This window comes from Schistocerca serialis, chromosome 5 (genome assembly GCF_023864345.2).
Source record: "Schistocerca serialis cubense isolate TAMUIC-IGC-003099 chromosome 5, iqSchSeri2.2, whole genome shotgun sequence".
NCBI classification, from domain to species: domain Eukaryota; kingdom Metazoa; phylum Arthropoda; class Insecta; order Orthoptera; family Acrididae; genus Schistocerca; species Schistocerca serialis.
The window spans coordinates 599,607,833-599,631,802 of NC_064642.1; the positions used below are offsets into that span (position 1 = coordinate 599,607,833).

The following is a 23,970-nucleotide window of genomic DNA, read 5'->3' on the forward strand; positions in this document are numbered from 1 at the left end:
AAAGAATTTAACTCAAGATGGTAGGTAGATCTGATAGACCTGCATAGTAATCTTGACGGTGAGCACAGGATTGTATTCAATTACCAGGGTAACGTAACCAAATTTTTATTGTTGCTACCATGAAAAGCAAAACAGCAGAAGAAGTTGCTTACCATCCACTTAAGATTTTCAGTACTATAAGTGCTCCAAGGGTGCTTCAGTCGGATACCGGGAGAGGAGAGAAGTTTCGAACCAAATTATAAATTAACTAAAGGACATGTGGTCTAAAATGAAACTGGTACACGAAAAAACCTAAACATAGCCAAACCCAAGGTTCCATCGTACGCGCCAACCAGGATATTCAGAATATAATAATGACACGGATGAAGACGAAGGAAACAATACATTCGACTGAGAGACTCCGAATTATTCAATTCATGGAAAACCGTTCGTTTCATCGAAGCATTCAGCAGTCGCCAGTTGCGAAGCAAAAGTGGGTCTGACACCTGCAATCTGCCCAAGGAGGTTACGTATAACATAGTGGCAGATGAAGACCTTCAGAACATAGAACAAAAATTGGAGTATGCTATAAATGCAGGATCTTTCCCGATAACGTAGCCGCCGCCATGGCGGTGGAACCATTGGAACCTACAGACCAGTTGTCTGACAGGAACGGTGCGAAAATATTGTGTCTGATGTATCAACCAGCTTATTGTTCTGTAACTTGTAATAAATATGTCCATGTAGTTGGTGGAACAAAAGAAAATTATTTGCAGACTATGTCAAAATAAACAAGAAACCAGGAAAAAGCGGTCAGGAGCTAATGTCAGTTTGCAAACGCAAGGTGCGAAAATACTTAAAATTCAGATTCAAATTTCCCACCAGCAAAAGCTGAAAACAGTGTTCGCCAAATGAGTGTTCGTCAAGGCCCATTGAGAGGCTATTTGACTGAGTCATAGGGGCTTCGATCGCGAAAACAGACAATGGCCGGGAGAACGGAGTGATGATTCAAATGGCTCGGAGCACTATGGGACTTAACTTCTGAGGTCATCAGTCAACTAGAACTTAGAAATACTTAAACCTAACTAAACCGAAGGACATCACACACATCCATGCCCGAGGCAGGATTCGAACCTGCGACCGTAGCGGTCGCGCGGTTCCAGACTGTAGCGCCTACAACCGCTCGGCCACCGCGACCGGCGAACGGAGTGATGACGATGTGGCCCTCCATATCCGTATCCACTAAGGTCCATCGATTGAGGTGCCGTTTGGCGTTTAGAGGTCTGTTCGATCGGAGTTACATCAACTGTAATAAATGATAGTGATAAAATGATTGGACTGTATAATGTTTGAAGTCATATACGCTCATCAAGTTTCGAAACAGTTATGCAGTTCCAAATGTCATAATAGTTCATATTGTAAGCCTAGTTTAACTGACGACAGATTTTCATAAGTGAGACTGACAAAATGAACAGCTTATATAAAGTTAGAAATTACATAGACTCTTCAACTCGACTCAGTTTTTTTCTTCTGATTTCAGCCAGTGAGTGCACGTCGTTACGAGAATAGTCCAGTCCAATACCAAAATCAAGAAAAGATCGGACGTTGGCAGCCCAATTTACAGTGAAGTTGGCCATTTACTCACCTTGTACTGTGGCCAATTTCGTACTTCGGCCGTGATACATACATATTCCTGTACGGTGACTAGTTTCGAATAAGTCCGTTCATTTTTGATACATTGCCTGTGTGTTTATCATGTGACTGTAAAATAAGGCCAGTGTAATAAAGATTAAGACGCAGGCAATGCTTCTCAAGTAGCCGGACTCGTTCGCAACTAGTCGCAGTTATGGAATACGTATACAACTATAGCATGAAAATTAATACACAACAAAAAATAGTTGCTGCACTTTAATGTCAGCGCTGTCTTGGAATTGCACATATAAATGGGGTTTCGTAAGCGTCCAACGTATGTGAAAGAAAAGCTTACAATGCCTGTATCACTAGTTTCTTACTTATGACTTAGGCCTTAGACTTTTGAAGCGAAAAAAGATAAAATACTGGAGGCTGCTCACCGTCAACTGGAGTGATGCATGCTAGGAATCTGTATGAGAGACAGGTAACAAAACAAACAGTAGAAGATATAGACTGGCTTCGTAAACGTAAATAAGTCTACAAAGAAAATTTAATCGAAGGTAGAAGGACACGTCGCTTTGTGATTGGTTGATAGATAAAACAGTTGCAGTCCAGAATATAAGAAACGACAGAGAGGACAACGTCACTGACGGTGAGGAATGACGTTAGAAAATATGCTTGTGTACAGTGGATGTGTACAGCTGATGATCGTGAAGGAGCGCAAGGTTCACAGGAGGCATTTATGTAGTGCTGTGTATCAGATGCTTGATGACAATGATGACTTTCTTCCATTAATTGTTGAGGTTTGTCTGCGCTAGAGACATACTACACAAACCAAAATGAATGTGATTTAGATATGTTTCATCAAACCGCATTACGGATCTATTAACATCCACCAGAGCTGCAGACATTAGTTTTAGGAGTATAACATCTTGTAGATCTCCTTTCCAAATTTTGTATTTCTCGCAATCATTACTCAATTTAGCGTTAGGGTGAGCATAATCATTAAAGTTCCAGTTCCAAAACGCTGTTAAAAAGTATCACTGTTCAAAATGACGTCAAATTTGAGTGGAATGTAACCGATGAAGGTAAAAACGTTAAGGAAACATAAAAAGTTTAACGAAAATTTTCCCACTATACCGCGCTGTAGGCATAATAACGTTAATACGCTCGGCTGCAAAACATAAACGAGTCACAGTACGCGGCTATGATATGAGCTGCACGTCAAACTACACTACTGGCCATTAAAATTGCTGCACCAAGAAGAAATGCAGATGAGAAACGGGTATTCATTCGACCAAAATATTATATACTAAAACTGACATGTGATTATATTTTCACGCAATTTGGGTGCATAGATCCTGAGAAATCAGTACCCAGAACAACCACCTCTGGCCGTAATAACGGCCTTCATACGCCTGGGCATTGATTCAAACAGAGCTTGGATGGCGTGTACAGGTACAGCTGCCCATACAGATTCAACACGATAACACAGTTCGTTAGGAGTAGTGACTGCCGTATTGTGACGAGCCAGTTGCTCGGCCACGATTGACCAGACATTTTCAATTGGTGAGAGATCTGGACAATGTGCTGGCCAGGGCAGCAGTCGAACATTTTCTGTATCCAGAAAGGCCAGTACAGGACCTGTAACATGCGGTCGGGCATTATCCTGCAGAAATCTAAGGTTTCGCTGGGATCGAATGGTGTTGAAGGGTAGAGCCACGGGTCGTAACGCATCTGAAATGTAACGTCCACAGTTCAAAGTGCCGTCAATGCGAACAAGAGGTGACCGAGACGTGTAACCAATGGCACCGCATACCATCACGCCGGGTGATACGACAGTATGGTGATGACGAATACACGCTTCCAATGTGCGTTCACCGCGATGTCGCCAATCACGGATGCGACCATCATGATGCTGTAAACAGAACCTGGATTCATCCGGAAGAATGACGTTTTGCCATTCGTCGTTGAGTACACCATCGCAGGCGCTCCTGTTGCGATGCAGCGTCAAGGGTAATCGCAGCCATGGTCTCCGAGCTGATAGTCCATGCTGCTGCAAACGTCGTCGAACTGTTGGTGCAGATAGTTGTTGTCTTGCAAACGTCCCCCTCTGTTGACTCAGGGATCGAGACATGGCTGCACGATCCGTTACATCCATGCGGATAAGATGCCTGTCATCTCGACTGCTAGTGATACGAGGCCGTTGGGATCCAGCATGGCGCTCCGTTTTACCCTCCTGAACCCACCGATTCCATATTCTGCTTACAGTCATTGGATCTGGACCAACGCGAGCAGCAATGTCGTGATACGATAAACCGCAATCGCGATAGGCTACATTCCGACCTTTATCAGTGACGGAAACGTGATGGTACGCATTTCTCCTCCTTACACGAGGCATCACAACAACGTTTCAATAGGCAACGCCGGTCAACTGCTGTTTGTGTATGAGAAATCGGTTGGAAACTTTCGTCATGTCAGCACGTTGTAGGTGTCGCCACCGGCGCCAACCTTGTGTGAATGCTCTGAAAAGCTAATCATTTGCATATCACAGCATCTTCTTCCTGTTTGTTAAATTTCGCGTCTGTAACACGTCATCTTCGTGGTGTAGCAATTTTAATGGCCAGTAGTACTGTGCAGTCTATGTTTGGCATTCAACAGTTGTAGGCCTGAAAGTTAGGTAAGCCCACCCACCGTGGCAAAGGTCGTACTACATCGGATAGGAAAAATATATTTTTAGTTGTCCTGAGACCAAAAACCTCATAAGAAGCAACAATGTCATCGGTTTCTAAATGTCATCAAACTGGTGCAAGACATGTCCATTTTGCAGTCCACCGTTTTCTGTCAAAAGTTGAAATCGAGAAACAGCTTATTCTGCAAGAAATCGGAGTATCTGAGGGATTATATTCAGAATGCGTTGTGCAACACACGTAAAAATCAGCCACGTTGTAACCGGATTAATGAACATCTTTCAGAAACCTCTCCGCCTGATGTTACACTGATTAAGAGCAAGTGATTTGCAACGCCAAGCTATAGTGAAATGACGGCTGATAATTCTAGCATTCTCAAAATGCGTCTACAGCAGCAGCTTCACTGATCGTGCAATGTGCGGAGGAACGCCATGTTATGTAAAAATTATCCAACCGACATAACCACGATGTTGAAGGATTGGAAAGACGTTTATGCTCAAAAGCCTCTCGTATCGTTTACCAGTGACGTTAGAGCTAACGGTACCCACATGACCCATCTCCTCGATAAAGTATTATCGTACGATAAAGGATGCATTCAACCTGCATACATTTTTGCAGAATGAAGCAGTACCTCTTGATGTGTGGGCGGGTTTTCCATTGAACATATTCTGCATTTCTGTGTATTAATGTGTTCTTGGAGGTGTGCTTCAGCTGTCCAAAGAATGTTCTTTGGCAATTCATTGCCCACCACGCGAGCAAGAAATTTTAAAGCAAACGTCTTACTGGTGGGTCAGCATGAAGCGGCTCCTGAACGAGGGTTACTTTGTATGGATAGTGTTGCGGAATGTTTAGTAGAATATTATGCACGGTGCTCGAGGCATGTAGAGAGTCTGGGCAGTTTCCTGTACACTGCATGTTTGCATATCACCACTCAACCAATCCTGAAGTGTTGTGGCCATATCTTCTACCAATGTCGAATCAGTTGTTTTCTTCCTTCTTCCACATTAAACTTCAAAAGAACCTGTGTTTTTGAATTTAGTAATCATTTTCTCCAGACCTTGGGTGGCATCAGACTAACGCCTTTCTACATCTACATCTACATCCATATTCCGCAAGCCACCTGACGCTGTGTGGCGGAGGGTACCTTGAGTACCTCTATAGGTTCTCCCTTCTGTTCCAGTCTCGTATTGTTCGTGGAAAGAAAGATTGTCGGTATGGCTCTGTGGGGGATGTAATCTCTCTGATTTTATCCTCATGGTCTCTTCGCGAGATATACGTAGGAGGGAGCAATATACTGCTTGACTCCTCGGTGAAGGTATGTTGTCGAAACTTCAACAAAAGCCCGTACCGAGCTACTGAGCTTTTCTCTTGCAGAGTCTTCCACTGGAGTTTTTCTATCATCTCCGTAACGCTTTCGCGATTACTAAATGATCTTGTAACGAAGCGCGCTGCTCTCCGTTGGATCTTCTCTATCTCTTCTATAAACCCTATCTGGTACGGATCCTACACCAGTGAGCAATATTCAAGCAGTGGGCGAACAAGGGTACTGTAACCTACTTCCTTTGTTTTCCTTTGTATTCTTCCATTGAACTCAGTCTGGCATCTGCTTTACATATTATTAATTTTATATGGTATATGGTCATTCCATTTTAAATCACTTCTAATGCCTACTCCCAGATAATTTATGGAATTAACTGCTTCCAGTTGTTGACCTGCTATATTGTAGCTAAATGATAAAGGATCTTTCTTTCTATGTATTCGCAGCACATTACACTTGTCTACATTGGGATTCAATTGCCATTCCCTGCACCATGTGTCAATTCGCTGCAGATCCTCCTGCGTTTCAGTAGAATTTTCCATTGTTACAACCTCTCGATGTACCACAGCATCATCCGCAAAAAGCCTCAGTGAACTTGCGATGTCATCCACAAGGTCATTTATGTATATTGTGAATAGCAACGGTCCTACGACACTTCCCTGCGGCACACCTGGAATCACTCTTACTTCGGAAGACTTCTCTCCATTGAGAATGACATGCTACGTTCTGTTGTATAGGAACTTTTCAATCCAATCACACAATTGGTGCCGGCCGCTGGTGGCCGAGTGGTTCTAGGCGCTTCAGTCTGGAACCGCGCGACCGCTACGGTCGCAGGTTCGAATCCTGCCTCGGGCATGGATGTGTGTGATGTCCTTAGGTTAGTTAGGTTTAAGTAGTTCTAAGTCTAGGGGACTGATGACCTTAGATGTTAAGTCCCACAGTGCTCAGAGCCATTTGAACCATTTTTGAACACAATTGGTCTGATAGTCCATATGCTCTTACTTTGTTCATAAAACGACTGTGAGGAGCGGTATCAAACGCCTTGCGGAAGTCAAGAAACATGGCATCTACCTGGGTACCCTTATCTATGGCCCTCTGAGTCTCGTGGACGAATAGCGCGAGCTGGGTTTCGCACGATCGTCTTTTTCGAAACCCATGCTGCTTCCTACAGAGTAGATTTCTAGTCTCCAGAAAAGTCATTATACTCGAACATAATACGTGTTCCAAAATTCTACAACTGATCGACGTTTGAGATATAGGTCCATAATTCTGCACATCTGTTCGACGTCCGTTCTTGAAAACGGCGATGACTTGTGCCATTTGCCAATCTTTTGGAACGCAACGCTCTTCTAAAGACCAACGGTACTCCACTGCAAGAAGGGGGGCAAGTTCCTTCGCATACTCTGTGTAAAATCGAACTGGTATCCCATCAGGTCCAGCGGCCTTTCATCTTTTGAGCGATTTTAGTTGTTTTTCTGTCCCTCTGTCATTTATTTCGATATCTACCATTTTGTCATATGTGCGACAATCTAGAGAAGGAACTACCTCTGTGAAACAGCTTTGGGAAAAGACATTTGTATTTCTGCCTTTAGTCTGTCATCGTCTGTTTCAGTTTGGTCCCAGAGTGTCTGGACATTTTGTGTTGATCCACCTACCGGTTTGACATAAGACCAAATTTTGTTAGGATTATCTGCCAAGTCAGTACATAGTACGTTACTTTCGAATTCGTTGAACGCCTCTCGCATAGCCCTTCTCATACTACATTTCGCTTCCACAGAAAACCTAAATCCGAATGGAAGTCTGGGATTCGCACCCTGCTCAGCCCGAAACTGATTTCTGTTTCCTAACTACTGCGTCTTGATCCTAACACACAGTACATCAATACAGCCCGGATTAGAATTATTTCCAAGTGTCATATTTGATTCACGAATTAAACAAATTCCAGTTCAAATCTGTCGTGAGCGAACCACGTACAAACTTTACTTCAAGTTATCTTATCTCAAAGGAAGCGCGGCATCTCTTAAAATCTGATTTGTGTCAGTAAATATGTATTAGGAAGGAAACCCTGTTTCAGATGTTTCTTGGAAGGTCCCTTCTCCTTCGAGCATATTAGGTAATCTTGTTTCGTGAATGGAATAATCTTTTTATTTCTTCCATTCTGTCCTTCCCAGCTGTGGTTTTCAGGAAATTTTCCTTACTATCAAGCAAAAATTTGTTTATTCCTATTTGTCATAGGAAGGATTCTTATTTGTCACAGAAAGCACTGGTGACTCCTGTATATGAAGGGCTTACTTCAATAGCGGTACAAGTCCATTACCTCCACTTTTCTGTCTATAATGCTTCTGAAATCAATGAGCCAAACAAACAGAAAGAAAAGTTCATCTCTAGCAAGAAGCCATATGCTTGAAAATTTCTGGTATCTCAACTGCAGAATTTTCAGCACTCATTTAACTTTAGGACTCTGTATCTCAATGTGAACAAAAATGGGCTTGTACCACTATTGAAATAAGCCCTTCATATAAAAACTGAAGAATGGACGAACCCGCAAAATTAAAGACCAAGATCCGTCATATCGGTTTGCTGCAGAGTGCTTGAACATATTCTCAGTTCGAATATCATAAATTGTCTTGAGACCGGGAAGCTTATGTCCACAATCAGCATTGTGTTAGAAAGCATCGCTCGTGCGAAACTTAGCTTGTCCTTTCCTCACTTGATATACTGCGAACTATGGATGAAGAGCAACAGGCAGATTCCGCATTTCTAGATTTCCGGAAACCATTTGACACAGTTCCCCATTGCCTATTGTTAATGAAGGTACATGCGTAAGGTATAGGTTCACAGATATGTAAGTGGCTTGAAGACTTCTTAAATAATACAGCCCATTATGTTGTCCTAGACGGAGAATGGTCATCAAATACAAGTGTATCGTTAGGACTGCCCCCGAGAAGTGTAATAGGACAGTTATTTTATGTATACATAAATGATGTAGCGGACAGGGTGGGCATCAAACTGCCGTTGCTTGCTGTTGATGCAGTGATGTACGGCAGGTATCGAAGTTGAGTGACTGTAGGAGGATACAAGATCACTTATACAAAATTTCTGTCAAATGTTTTTTATTCCAGTCTTTCATCACAATATGAATTCTTTAGACGATGACCGGTTACAGCCCGTAATTACCATCCTCAGATCTATAATATTCAAATATATACACCTAGTGAGCAGTATGTCTTTCAACATAATACAGCAACACCTATCACAATATACTATCATACAACCGGGAAGATGTACAAAAAATACCTTAAAACGTACCTTTTTTACACCATGTCCTAAAGTGATAATGCCATAATGGCAACGTCAAAACATATAAATACAATCAGCATAGCATCGTCATACCGATCTAAAATAAGGTGTAGAATAGGCCGCTTCGTCCACACAGTCATTATTGCAACTGACTAGTGAAGTACAGTATCTACCATAAATCTGTTTGCCTATATCATCCCTAGATGTCGCTACTGTTGGCTTAGATGTAGTCATCATTTACTCAAAAAACATAATCTGATAAAAACACGTTATGTAAACTACATGTAGCAAACTTTTAAAATTCATAACTATCACAGAAACTAAATTGTGATACATTATAAGACGAATAAAGTTACCCATATAAAATTATTAAAAGGAAATATATGAATTGAGGAGCACCGATCCTTTTTATGGTGAATTTACGGTCAACAATTAATATACGTATTACATTGCCTGTAGCAACCATGTTGCAGTTAGTGGAACAAAATTTCTGGTTTTCGTAATGCAAGGCTGCTAGCTCTAAACGTAGATAAATGTAACTTAATGCAGTGAAGTAACAAACCCGTAATTTTCGGATACAACATTTGTAGTGTCCTGCTTGTCATAGACATGTCGTCTGGGGGTAACTCTGCAGAGGGATGTGAAATGGGACAGGCATGTGAGGATTGTGGTTTGGAAGACGAATGGTCAGCTTCGATGTATTGGGACAATTTTGGGAGGAGGGGGAGGAAGAGGAGGGGGAGGAGGAGGAAGAAGAAATTAGTGTTTAACCTCCCGCCGACAACGACGTCATTAGAGACGGAGCACAATTTTGGTTTAGGGAAGGATGGGGAAGGGAATCGCCCGTGCCTTTTGTCAAAGGAACCATCCCGGCACTTGCCTAAAGTGTATTAGGGATATCACGGAAAACCGAAATCATGATGGACAGATGCAGGTTTGAGCAGTCGTCCTCCCGAATGGCCCGTGTGCTAAACATCGCACCACCTCGCCAGGTGAGAATTTTGGGAAAGTGTGGTTCATTTGCAAGGGAAACCGCATATACAACACTAGTGTGACCCATTGCTGACTACTGTTCTAGAGTTTAAAATCCTTACTCAGTCAGATTAAAAGAAGACATCGAAGAAATTCAGAGGCGGGCTGCTAGATTTGTTATCGATAGATTTTAAAAACATGCAAGCGTTGAGGAGATGCTTCGGCAACTCAAATGGGAATCCCTGGAGAGAAATTAAACGTATTCTGAGGAACACCACTGAGCAAATTTAGAGAACCGACATTTGAATCTGTCTGTAGAACCATTCTACTGTCACCAGCATACATTTTGCTTAATGATGACAAGATACTAAAAACTGGGGATCGAAGGGAGGCATGTAGTCACTAGTTTTTTCATCGCTCTGTCTGCGAGTGTAATAGGAAAAGAAACGGTTAGTAGTTGTACTGGGTACCCTCCACCACGGACCGTTCGGTATCTCGCGGAGTATCTATTTAGGTGTATATCCACAGTGATAATGTGTTGTACACTGAAGCACCAAAGAAACTCGTGTAGGCATGAATACTCAAATACAGAGATACGTAAACAGGCAGAATATGGCGCTGCGGTCATCAACACCTTTGAAAGACAACAAATGTCTGGCGCAGTTGTTAGATCAGTTACTGTTGCTACAATGGCAGGTTATCAAGATTTAAGTGAGTTTCAACGTGGTGTTATAAGCGGCGCACGAGTAGGGGACACAGCATCTCCGCGGTAGTGATGAAACGGGGATTTTCCGGCACGAGCATTTCACGAGTGTGCTGCGAATATCAGGAACCCAGTAAAACATCAAATGTCCGACATCGCTGCGGCCGGAAAAAGGTCCTGCAAAAACGGAGCCACCGACGACTGAAGAGAATCTTTCAACGTGACAGAAGTGTAACCCTTCCGGAAATTGCTGCAGATTTCAATGCTGGGCTATCAACAAGTGTTAGCGTGCAAACCATTCAACGAAACATCATCGACATGGGCTTTCGGAGTCGAAGGCCCACTCTTGTAGCCTCGATCACTGCACGGTACAAGGTTTACGCCTTGCCTGGGCCCGTCAACACCAACATTGGACTGCTTATGACTGGAAACATGTTGCCTGGTAGAACGAATCTCGTTTCAAATTGTATCGAGTTGATGGACTTGTACGTGTATGGAGGCAACCTCGTGAATCCATGGACCCTGCATGTCAACAAGAGACTGTTCAAGCTGGTGAAGGCTCTGTAATGATGTAGGGCGTGTGCAGTTGTAGTGATATGGGGCCCCTGATAGTCTAGATACGACTCTTAAGAGACGACACTTACATAAGCATCCTGTCTGATCAACTGCTTCCATTCATGTCCATCGTGCATTCAGAAGCACTTGGGCAATTACAGCAGGACAATGTGACACCTCATACGTGCAGAATTGCTACAGGGTGGCTCCAGGAACACTCTTCTGAGTTTAAACATTTCCATCGACCAACAAACTCCCCAGAAATGAACATGATTGAGCATAACTGGAATGCCTTGACGCGTGCTGTTCAGAAGAGATCTCCACTCCACTCCCTCGCACTCTTAAGGATTTATGGACATCACTGCAGGATTCAAAGTGTCAGTTCTCCCCAGCACTACTTCAGACATTATCCGAGCCCGTGCCACGTCGTGTTGAGACACTTTTGAGTGCTCGCGGGGGCCCTACACGATATTATGCAGGTGTACCAGTTTCTTTGGCTCTTCAGTGTAGTATAGTACATTTCTTCGAAGTTTGAATCACATATGATTTATCCGATTAAAACTGACAGCCTCAGTCTCAATATAAATACCCTAATCCATCTGTATACATTGTGTTGTTAATGTATCAATAATCTGACACTTCAGCTCATTGTTGTATACTGCTAGAGACATATCTGGTTGGTTAAAAAATAAGAAAAATGTTTCAGAACGCCCTGTCGTTTTGCAGGTGACACGGTTTATTGGCCACTGGCCCATCGCTCCACCACCTGATTTCATGGACTGGGGTGCATTTTCTGAAAACAGTAAGTTAATTATGAAATTAGTTCGAGGATTAGAAGGCTGAAATATTGAGGAGAGAGATAAGAAAGACGAGAACAACAGCCGCCCGCAGCTCGTGGTCGTGCGGTAGCGTTCTCGCTTCCCACGCCCGGGTTCCCGGGTTCGATTCCCGGCGGGGGTCAGGGACTTTCTCTGCCTCGTGATGGCTGGGTGTTGTGTGATGTCCTTAGGTTAGTTAGGTTTAAGTAGTTCTAAGTTCTAGGGGACTGATGACCATAGATGTTAAGTCCCATAGTGCTCAGAGCCAGCCAACAACAGTCATACAGAAGAATCGTGATAAATATTATATGTTGTAATTTAAAATGAGAGAAGTGGAATTTCTAATTTTAGCTTTTCATTTTTCTGTTGCAGAACGCTTTCTAACGTGAGACACTTGCGAACCATCGAGGAGGGAGTTTTCGAAGGTCTCCTAAATCTGCGAACAATGTGAGTAACAGCGTTTCAAATCTTGGACGCTCTTATGATACTTTCTTTTTAGCATAGCGAAAACAGGACCATGAGTGTTATTATCTTTTTCTGTCTGCCTGTCAGTGGAACGACACTTTGTTTTTTTAGACAATCATAATTGTAGATAACACTTAACATATATGCCAAATCGATTGATGTTCAGTACACATGTGCAGACGTTTTGTACAATGACAAAGAGTTCCGTGAGGACTAAGAAAAAGTTCAGCTACCAAGGTTCTAACGGATTTTACTTTATAATTAAATGACTATGACAACTTAAACCGAAATATATTTCATGACCGTTTAACTGAGTGTTCTACGTGGTGATGTTCGAAGAACTAAAATTCTTAGAAGTACTGTTTTTATAGTTGTATTCTATTGTATGTTTTCGACCTAGAAACGACGGATAGGCTTCGGCCCGCCGTAGCGCTCTGTGGTTCATAACCCCACAACAGGCCACAGCAGTCCACGCACCCCACCGCCGCCCCACACCGAACCCAGGGTTATTGTGCGGTTCGGCCCCAGTGAGTAATTATGGTGTACGCGTATGTGGAATGAGCAATTCAGATCAATCAAATTTCTCCCTCTGTTACTAATTTCTGTGTCTATACCACCCTTCATAGAAGATAACAAGAGTTAAATGAACCACACACGTGCCAAACAGTGTATTACTTCAATGAAAGCGTCATATTTTATGAAGCAGCAAGTTTCATTAATTTATCACCTCTTGGTCTTAGGGTTCTACTCATCTTCTGCTTCAAAAAATAAAGAGTTCTTCGTCTATGTAATATGACTTGCTGAAAATATTCCCAATATTATTGAGTATCGAATGGAACTAAAGCATTTCTTCTTCATTCAGACTAAGATTTTTGGATGTCTTTGTAGAGTTGTATATTGTTGACTTTTGATTCGTAATTTTCGTATATAAGAATGATTTTCAAAATATCTGGTAGAACGTTACAAAGACTGTCCAGTTCTTATTTTGAGGTTTTCATTGGAAACTGACGCGAGATATCTATTGCGCTTAGGTCGAAAGGTCATTATACTGTTATATTTACTAAAGAAGGTGTTGCCTATTCTGGAGAACAGATTCAGTATACGTATATTGGGTTTAAAAACACGAGATGGACTATGGAAGTAAATGAATATTTTCCTGAAATTACTCACAAAGTGCGAAATTTGAGTAACAGTGGATACGTCGTATTTCTGTTAACGTGTTAGAATTAAGTGCACCAGTCACACTGGAGACGTGCGTGATGTTTAGATGGAGCAGGTAAAAGGGACGCTAACTAATTGCACTGTTATTAGTCTCATTAGTTGTCTGGAAGATTGTCACGGAACATTAATTTAACCATATTTGCGTAAACTCTTAAATTAGTACCTTTACCTGAGGACATAATGTGGCTTCATTACCCGACCTGCAAATGAGTACAGTACACGCAACAGCAATCTTTCTTTTGAATAAGTCAAAGCAGTGCAATGCAGAGCGTCAGATTAAACGAAACAACTGACCAATACATGTATTTTCTAGAAATGTTGGAAGAAGACAGTGAACTGGACATTATCAAAAAGCTGTGTCAATGAAGTAACGAGTACACCAGTTAAAGTAGCTCCCTCCTGATCAATAGAGGTTACTCATCTTCACTCCAAAATCATCTGGACTGAACGTCACCATGCGAAGGTGGTGCACGAACGATAGATTTTATATGCAATAGTAATTTTGTAATTGGTACCGAAATGAAAGTTGTAAAATGCTAACGGCGCTCGTGGCCTGTTAGTGGCTGCCACTTTGAATTACACCGACTGAAACCTGTCGACGTTCTGTTGGCTCCGCACAGATTCGGACGAGAAATGAATGGCTTCAGCTCAATGGAAAAGTTAGATAACTATCGCCGCTAACAAATTAGTCCAGGATGTGTTCCACAAAATTATTAATACACTACTGGCCATTAGAATTGCTACACCAAGAAGAAATGCAGATGACAAACGGGTATTCATTGGACAAATATATTATACTACAACTGACCTGCGATTACATTTTCACGCAATTTGGGTGCATAGATCCTGAGATATCAGTACTCAGAACAACCACCTTTGGCCGTAATAACGGCCTTCATACGCCTGGGCATTGAGTCAAACAGAGCTTAGATGGCGTGTACAGGTACAGCTGCCCATACAGCTTCAACACGATACCACAGTTCATCAAGAGTAGTTACTGGCGTATTGTGACGAGCCAGTTGCTCGGCCACCATTGACCAGACGTTTTCAATTGGTAAGCGATCTGGAGAATGTGCTGGCCAGGGCAGCAGTCGACCATTTTCTGTATCCAGAAAGGCCCATACAGGACCTGCAATATGCGGTCATGCATTATCCGGCTGAAATTTAGGGTTTCGCAATGATCGAATGAAGGGTAGAGCCACGGGTCGTAACACATCTGAAATGTAACGTCCACTATTCAAAGTGGCGTCAATGCGAACAAGAGATGTAACCAATGGCACCCCATGCCATCACGCCTGGTGATACGCCAGTATGGCGATGACGAATACACGCTTCCAATGTGCGTTCACCGCGATGTCGCCAAACACGGGTGCGACCATCATGATGCTGTAAACAGAATCTGGATTCATTCCATGTAGGCTTTCACGGCCGGCGTCTTTATCAGTAAACTCTTCCGGGCTAAGTTGCCGTGGTCGATCTGTAGAACTTCTTCTCCCTGACGTTTCGTTCTCAACTGCGGAGAACATCTTCCGAGGTGAGTCGACGACTGGATTCATCAGAAAAAATGACGTGCCATTCGTGCACCCAGGTTCGTCGTTGAGTACACCATCGCAGGCGCTCCTGTCTGTGATGCAGCGTCAAGGGTAACCGCAGCCATGGTCTCCGAGCTGATAGTCCATGTTGCTGCAAACGTCGTCGAACTGTTCGTGCAGATGGTTGTTGTCTTGCAAACGTCCCCATCTGTTGACTCAAGGACCGAGACGTTGCTGCACCAGCGTTTACAGCCACGCGGATAAGATGCCTGTCATCTCGACTGCTAGTGATACGAGGCCGTTGGGATCCAGCACGGCGTTCCGTATTACTCTCCTGAACCCACCGATTCCATATTCTGTTAACAGTCATTGGATCTCGAGCAACACGAGCAGCAATGTCGCGATACGATAAACCGCAATCGGGATAGACTACAATCCGACCTTCATCAAAGTCGGAAACGTGATGGTACGTATTTCTGCAACAACACAACGTTTCACCAGGCAACGCCGGTCAACTGCTGTTTGTGTATGAGAAATCGGTTTGAAACTTTCCTCATCTCAGCACGTTGTAGGGGTCGCCACCGGCGCCAAGCTTGTGTGAATGCTCTGCAAAGCTAATCATTTACATATCACAGCATCTTCTTCCTGTCGCCTAAATTTCTCGTCTGTAGCACGTCATCTTCGTGGTGTAGCAATTTTAATGGCCAGTAGTGTAGTAATATTGGGGTGTGGGATTCATCTCGCTACTATAACTAAAGAGTGCTCCAAATTGACTTAAATTTATTATAATCGCAAGTGCGTGCAAGAGCAAACGTGGTTTGATTATAGCACCGTATTAATTCCAAACAATCATATGAACAGGAAAATTAAAACATAAAATCTTTAAACGGACTCAGAAGCGACAGTAGTACAACAGAGCACGCAAGGTTTGGGTAAAGAAAGGGATGAATTTAATTGAATTTAATAATTCGTAATTGAAAGAAAAAGAACATGTACGCGTTTCCGCTGAGGACAATACGACCGCTTCGATCTAGTTGAAGGATATGACATGCAAAATCCCAAAGTGCCTGAATCATTAATGATCCAGCAGTATTTTAGTGAAATTCTGAAATGAGATCGCATTAAGTTATACAAACGCACCTACGTTCTCCAAACCACTCTCATCTCCCCTTCGTCTTGGCCGCAAGATCTCACCATGTTTTCTCTCCGCTGGAGCGTGGACTGCATGCGATGTCTTGCCACGCACGTCTCGTGCCAGATACTGGGTGTGAACCCCGACTGAAGATTGCAGTGTCCAAATGGCCTCGATTCCAAGATCCAAGTGTAACCTCTCAGTGTCCTCTCAGTTCCCAGTTCTTCGCGGAACTCCTGCAAAAACCTTACAGGCCACAAGCTCAGTGGGCACTTTACAGCCTCCATTTCGGTACAAATTTGCATATAAAATCTATCGTTCGCACTATCTTGCAACGGTGACACTCAATTCAGACGGTTTTGGAGTGTCGATGAGTCGTATCCAGTAATCAAGAGAGAGCAGACTTAAGGGCCCTGCCGCACTGGGATGCCACGGCATCTTGCTGGCGTCTCTGCTGGCAGCACACGGTTTGCCGGTGCTGCTGCCAGCAGGGACGCCACAGGGGGGACTCCGTTAAGATGAATACCTATTCAATTTTGATGTACACATGCAAACTTGATAATGTAGACGCGAGTAAACATCGAAAAGTGATGAATACAGAAAAATTAACTTTTGCTAGAGGCTTTGTATTGTTGGTTTTTGCGTTCATTATAACACAGCTTTTAATATTTCACAGAAAAGTCGTTTACTTCCCTGTGGCATTTTGCCTTATATAAAAAGAAAACTAGTTCATACGAATCGCTTGTCGTACTCATTGTTGCCTAATTTATTACAGGTATCTGGCGACTGGCTGTTCTTTCATGGAACTGCATTATGGATACCGTCTCGGGCGCACAACAATCACAGAATTTGTTCGAGAAGTATGTATCCTGTTATGGCAGAAACTGTATGGAAGTAAAGCTATGCCGACAACAGAAGAATGGTTAAAAATAGCAAATACCTTCGAAAAGAATGCCAACTTTACTCACTGCATTAGAGAAATTGATGGCAAACATGTACGAGTGATTAAGCCCGCTCACTCAGGTTCCTTGTACTACAACTACAAAAATTACTTTTCCATTGTTTTGCTCGCTGTGTGCGATGCTAACTATAACTTTATTTTCGTAGGCGTCGGAGCTTATGGAAAAAGTAATGATTCGGCAACTTTCAAAGACAGTTTGTTTTACAAGAAACTAATGAACAATTCCCTGAACATTCCTAAAGATTCACCACTGACAGAAATACAGTCATCTGTTTTTCCTTATGTGTTGGTAGGAGATGAGGCTTTTGGCACGAGTGAAAATTTGATGCGTCCGTACAGTGGAAATAATCTTAGTTACGAGAAGAAGATCTTCAATTACAGATTATCCAGGACTAGGCGTTATGTGGAATGTGCCTTTGGTATCCTCTCCAACAAGTGGAGAATCTCCCATCGTCCACTAAATGTAGGCATTGATTTTGCGCAAGATATAGTTAAAGCTTGTTGTGCTTTGCATAATTTTGTACGTGCAAGAGATGGATTCGTCTATGAAGACTCACTTGAAGTAATTGGTTTTGAGAACAATGAATGTGCTGGCCATTCAGGCGGAAACGGTCGATCTGCACTTGCAGTGAGAGAAAAATTTTCAGAGTATTTTGTTAATCGTGATCCCCTGAAGTGGCAAAGTACTTACGTTCAGTAAACTTTAGTAATGAAAAATAAAATGTTTTTGAAGCACTTATCGAGATCATTCTTCTCTTCCAAAGACGATTCTTTTCCTCCGAAAATATCAACAACTTGTTCCCAACACGTTTCTTTCAGTTCGCGGTTCGAATAATCCACGGATGATGTGTCCCAAATTGCTGGTCTCGCCTGGATTTCACATATAAAAGCTTCCGCATCGAAACTATCCATGGTGGCACATATGCTAAACTGCAACAGGTGAGCGGCAGGTAGCGCGTGGCAGGTGTGCTGGCGTCCGGGTGCGGGAGCTCCCATAAGCCGCCTTGTGTTTCATTGGCAGTGCTGCCAGCCTGGCAGAGGCTTGGGGCGGCGGGTCTACCGGCAGCGCTGCCAGCGTCAGGTGGATGCCAGGTGCGGGGGGCCCCACTGAGCCCAACGTATTGTATCGGGCGTCTCTGCCAGCAGAGATGCCGTGGCATCCCAGTGCGGCAGGGCCGTAACTAAATTACACAGCTGTTTGATAATTACACGGTCTACCTCCATATTTCTCGAAATTTCGTGTATAGGCCGTATGTTTCGTTTAATCTGATGGTCTTCACGGGATTGCACTGACGTCTTCAAGAGAAAGACTGCTATTGAGTGTTCTGTACTTATAGGGAAGGTAAGAGGTGACGTACTGCTGGAAGTGAAGCTGTGAGTACGGGTCATAGGTCTTGCTTCGGTAGTTCAGCTGGTAGAGCACTTGCCCGCCAAAAGCAAAGGTCTCGAGTTCGAATCTGTGTCCGACACACAATTCCAATGTGCCAAGAAGTTTCATATCAGCGCACACTCCGCTACGGAATGAAAACTTCATTCTGGAATTTCTTGCTGCCCGCCTCTGTTCTGACCAGGCTCTGCTGTTGGGAGCCCGGGCTCTCCAGTGCGATCATGCTCGCCTTTTTGCCTTCGGGGCTGCTTACCGGTGCAGTTGACGCATATTTTCTTGTCTTGCTGGGTCAGCAGCCTTACCACACAGTTGACTTCCGCATGTCTACGCTCTACAGAAGTTTCACACTCTGGCTCAGTCACAACTATCGGAAAAGTGGTTCTCACGGTGTTGTCACGGCTCCTCCTGGAAGGGGAAGGAATCATTTAAAACTTAGAAAGTTTTTTAGCGGTTGCCGCCACTGTGATTGTATTGAAAACTCCTCTCAGAATTCTCCCAGACAAAACCCTTTTCCAGATTTCAGTTCCTCGGTACTTCAGGAGCAATTATAAAAATCTCTCTTTTCTCCCAAATTTTTTACTGGCAGGTTGAACCAATACTGAGAATTAAAAGAACTCGAAATAAAATTGATATCAAAGTTGAGCATTGCGGTAGGCTGTTCATTATCATAAAGTCCTGAATCCTTAATCATATTTATTAATTACTAATTTCTGTTAGTTTCTTTGTTTGTATGGTGGCCTAAGTTGACAGCACACGTGCGCTACCCGACATGTGGTGTTATGGTATGGTGTGATTCAATGACTGTGATATAAGCTAGAGAACTACATTCGACAACAGCTTTAAATTCCATTCACAAGCTCCGTGCTCAAAGCATAGTTTCTTACCAATTATACGCATCGACAGTGTCAAATGTTTTTGGGTATTTAGAACTAGTACCTACTGTGTATTCGGGATCAGTGATATTGATCTATAGAGTAGTATGTGTGTACCTTTGATCATGGCTGTACAGAGAGGACCTTGTTTACTGCAGAGCTAAAAATATCAAGTTTATGCAAAAGTTAATGGAGGTATGATCCTTCTACACATCGCCGCAACTCGAGTACTAATAAATTCCTTGTAGTCCAATCGTTCCATGAAAGTTTTTCCATGATATCTTAACACATGTTGTGTTACACTGCCCGTTCTTCTGGATTTTTTCAAAAATGGCTCTGAGCACTATGGGACTTAACATCTATGGTCATCAGTCCCCTAGAACTTAGAACTACTTAAACCTAACTAACCTAAGGACAGCACACAACACCCAGCCATCACGAGGCAGATAAAATCCCTGACTCCGCCGGGAATCGACCCCGGTAACCCGGGTGTGGGAAGCGAGAACGCTACCGCACGACCACGAGATGCGGGCGATTCAGTTTTCCATATATGTTTCATCGCTGATTCAGTGGATAACTTCTTCATTTTATTTCGCATTTTGATACCAAAAAAATGAAATTGTATGTATTCACAGGGATTACGTTTTGTTGCAATCAATGTTTCCTTATCTCTTGTGACATTGCACAGTTTACGTCAACTACGTCACTTCTAGACCATTTATCACAAACATATAGTTTGGAATTTACTCCACTGTTAAAAATAGATAACTTTTTTCTTCCACCTGTGAAATAACACATGACACAATTGTCATCTTAGAAAGATTCAAGGTTACAGAACCAAGATGTTTTCATTAATTATCTGTGTAGTTTGGGTTCCCTGTGCAAGTTTTTCTGTTGGTCCTACCCCATAGTAATGTGACATTATATATGAGGGACAATATGAAATTAGCGGGTTGTGATCTTCAGTTTGATTCTGGGTCATAAAAGATAGGGTGGGTGAAAGTCATATACATATCCACGTGAGTACTGTGACTGAAAAACTTCGTGTGGTGATGGAGTCTTTTGGAAATAGAAACTGTCGACAACAGTATAGATTTTCCATATCACCTATGTTTGGAAGAATTTTTATGGGGCTAAATAGAGTAGATCGTATTTATCACAGTGTAATTTACACTCGTATACGAAAGGTAAGCGTTGTCAGGAAAATATCAGCAGCGGACAGTCACCGTAAATAATCTGAAAAAGACCACAAGGTAGTCGCAACGCGCGAAATATTAGTAACTTAGCAGGAAAGGAGACCTCTTTGTTCGAATAGGCAAGGGACCATAACGAGCTAGACAAGCGGATCATATTCGAGTCCTTTCAGAGTTTGTAGCTTGAGCAGCTTTCTAATCTTGAAAACGTTATGAAAGACAGAATTTATCGAGACTGAAGCATAAATAAAGGGTTATATGTGCCATTTATAGATGAATCCTATGTTAATCTGGGAATGATTCTCTTCACGCATTCGTCTAAAGGTACGCGGACCCACATCACGTTTAATGCATTTGCGATCGTACACAAGTACGTTGGGGTTTCAAGGAATATTGTTACAGCTGAAAGGTAAATCATGTTCCGTTAATGTGCAGAATGATTTTTTGCACGTATTTGCCTAGAGGCAGAGCGGAAGCCCGTGAAATCAGATCGTTGTTAGTGTTGGTATCCTTGCGAACCTACATTTTTTATTTTTATTTTTTTTTTTTTTTTTTGTAGCATTTATGGCGGCACACATGCACATTGGCGATTCGAGGAATATTATTACAGCTTACAGATGAAGAGACGTTGGTCGGCCAAATCGTACACGATATTTCAGAGGTCTCTAGGGTCGCAGTTTCCGAACTAACTGTGTATCCGGGATCGGAGATATTGATCTATACAGTAGTAAGTGTGTACCTTTGATCATGGCTGTACAGAGAGGACCTTGTTTATTGCAGAGCTAAAAATATCAGGTTTACACAAAAGTGAATGGAGGTATGGTCCTTCTACACATCGCCGCACATCCATTCTGAATACGATCTGTAGTCAGTTCGAAAGGAAGATGAGGGTAGATATTGTTGTAGTGGCGGTGGTGATTTAATGTTTCAAATGTGCACGGAGTTTCCCGTCAGCATTGCTGATTGGAGATACGACCAGAGCTACAACGTTGTGGCTCAGCAGTGTCATGTGCGACTTTTGAGAGGTGTATTTGGGGGATAAATCTTCATCGTAGATGATACTATCCGTCTGGATGGAGCTTATTGTACTGAAAGTACACTACTGGCCATTAAAATTGCTACACCAAGAAGAAATGCAGATGATAAACGGGTGTTCATTGGACAAATATATTATAATAGAACTGACATGTGCTTACATTATCATGCAATTTGGATGCATAGATCCTGAGAAATCAGTATCCAGAACAACCACCCCTGGCCCGAATAACGGCCTTCATACGCCTGGGCATTGAGTCAAACAGAACTTGGATGGCGTGTACAGGAACAGCTGCCCATGCAGCTTCAACACGATACCACAGTTCATCAAGAGTAGTGACTGGCGTATTGTGACGCGCCAGTTGCTCGGCCACCATTGACCAGACGTTTTCAGTTGGTGAGGGATCGGGTGAATGTGCTGATCAGGGCAGCAATCGAACATTTTCTGTATGCAGAAAGGTCCGTACAGGACTTGCAACATGCGGTCGTGCATTATCCTGCTGAAATGTAGGGTTTCGTAGGGATCGAATGAAGGGAAGAGCCACGGGTCGTACACATCTGAAATGTAACGTCCACTATTCAAAGTGCCGTCAATGCGAACAAGAGATGTAACCAATGGCACCCCATACCATCACGTCTGGTGATACGCCAGTATGGCGATGACGAATACACGCTTCCAATGTGCGTTCACCGCAATGTCGCCAAACACGCGTGCGACCATCATGATGCTATAAACATAACCTGGATTCATCAGAAAAAATGACGTTTTGCCATTCGTGCACCCAGGTTCGTCGTTGAGTACACCATCGCAGGCGCTCCTGTCTGTGATGCAGCGTCAAGGGTAACCGCAACCATGGTCTCCGAGCTGATAGTCCATGTTGCTGCAAACGTCGTCGAACTGTTCGTGCAGATGGTTGTTGTCTTGAAAACGTCCCCATTTGTTGACTCAAGGATCCAGACGTTGCTGCATGATCCTTTACAGCCACGCGGATAAGATGCCTGTCATCTCGACTGCTAGTGATACGAGGCCGTTGGAATCCAGCACGGCGTTCCTTCGACAAAAAATTATTTCAGTGTCGTAATATTCTGAACAAACACAATCGTTTGATATACATCAGGATAACGTTCTGATTGACTTTCATTTTTGTCTTTTTTTCTAATGACTTTTCTTTTTGTATGTCTCCAGTACATCCACACCCATGTAGTGCATCCAAATTAAATTCAAAGTCCCTCCCAAACTACTGATTGTTTTTGCATGCAAATCCTGCTTATACATTGATTAGTCGTAAACGTGATCGTACGCATTTCTCCTCATTACAAGAGGCATCACAACAACGTTTCACCAGGCAACGCCGGTCAACTGCTGTTTGTGTATGAGAAATCGGTTTGAAACTTTCCTCATTTCAGCTCGTTGTAGGTGTCGCTACCGGCGCCAACCTTGTGTGAATGCTCTGAAAAGCTAATCATTTGCATATCACAGACTCTTCTTCCTGTCAGTTAAATTTAGCATCTGTAGTACGTCATCTTCGTGGTGTAGCAATGTTAATGGCCAGTAGTGTATTCTTCTTAGGTGTCGATTTTTCGATGCACTCCTGTTTTGAAAGTGTAAGCCTTAGATAGAGCAAGTGTCGTCGTAAGCTGGCCGCTGGGTGTGTACTAGTGGCGAAATCCATAGAGTTCAGAGACAGAGCAGGGAGAGAACTGTGGCCAGAGGCAGTGGCTATTGTAGCGATGTGCAGCACCTCTGGACGCTACCGATTCCTACTGTAATGGGGTGGAGGGGGATACAAACAGATAGCTGCTGCATGGACTGGTAATTGTGTCTGGAAGAATTGGTGAGACAAATTACAGCCTGATGTCCACCACCTGCACTCTTCCGTATCTCTATATAGCTGCCTATCCGGATGACACTGACTGCTGTGAGGGACCTTGGATCACTCTATGATGAAAATGTCACGTCAGAGCCAACCTGTTGTTACAACACAGTATTGCCATATCTCCAATTAAGTATTCTTCGCGATGTGGGATACCCTGATACCCTGATACTAATGTCGATATCGTAATAGGTTTCCTTCGGAGCGTGTCGTCCCGTGTTCTCTACAATCACTACTGTTAACCCGTTGTTCGGTGCGTCAAAGTTGTCCGATATCTGCACTGTTGTATGCTTTCTCCATGGAACCGTCGCCCTGCAGTCTCCTTCAACAC

At 43.1% G+C, this 23,970-nt stretch overlaps 1 protein-coding gene across 1 annotated transcript in view; it reads left to right on the top strand.

The window, feature by feature from the left end:
* The window catches only part of LOC126482125 (lutropin-choriogonadotropic hormone receptor-like), a 367,911-nt gene that overhangs the window by 36,814 nt on the left and 307,127 nt on the right, over positions 1 to 23,970 (top strand). Inside the window, exons 2-3 of the mRNA XM_050106101.1 lie at positions 11,876 to 11,955; positions 12,340 to 12,414. Of these exons, the coding sequence (XP_049962058.1) occupies positions 11,876 to 11,955; positions 12,340 to 12,414 (155 nt within the window). The remainder of the gene's footprint in view (positions 1 to 11,875; positions 11,956 to 12,339; positions 12,415 to 23,970) is intronic.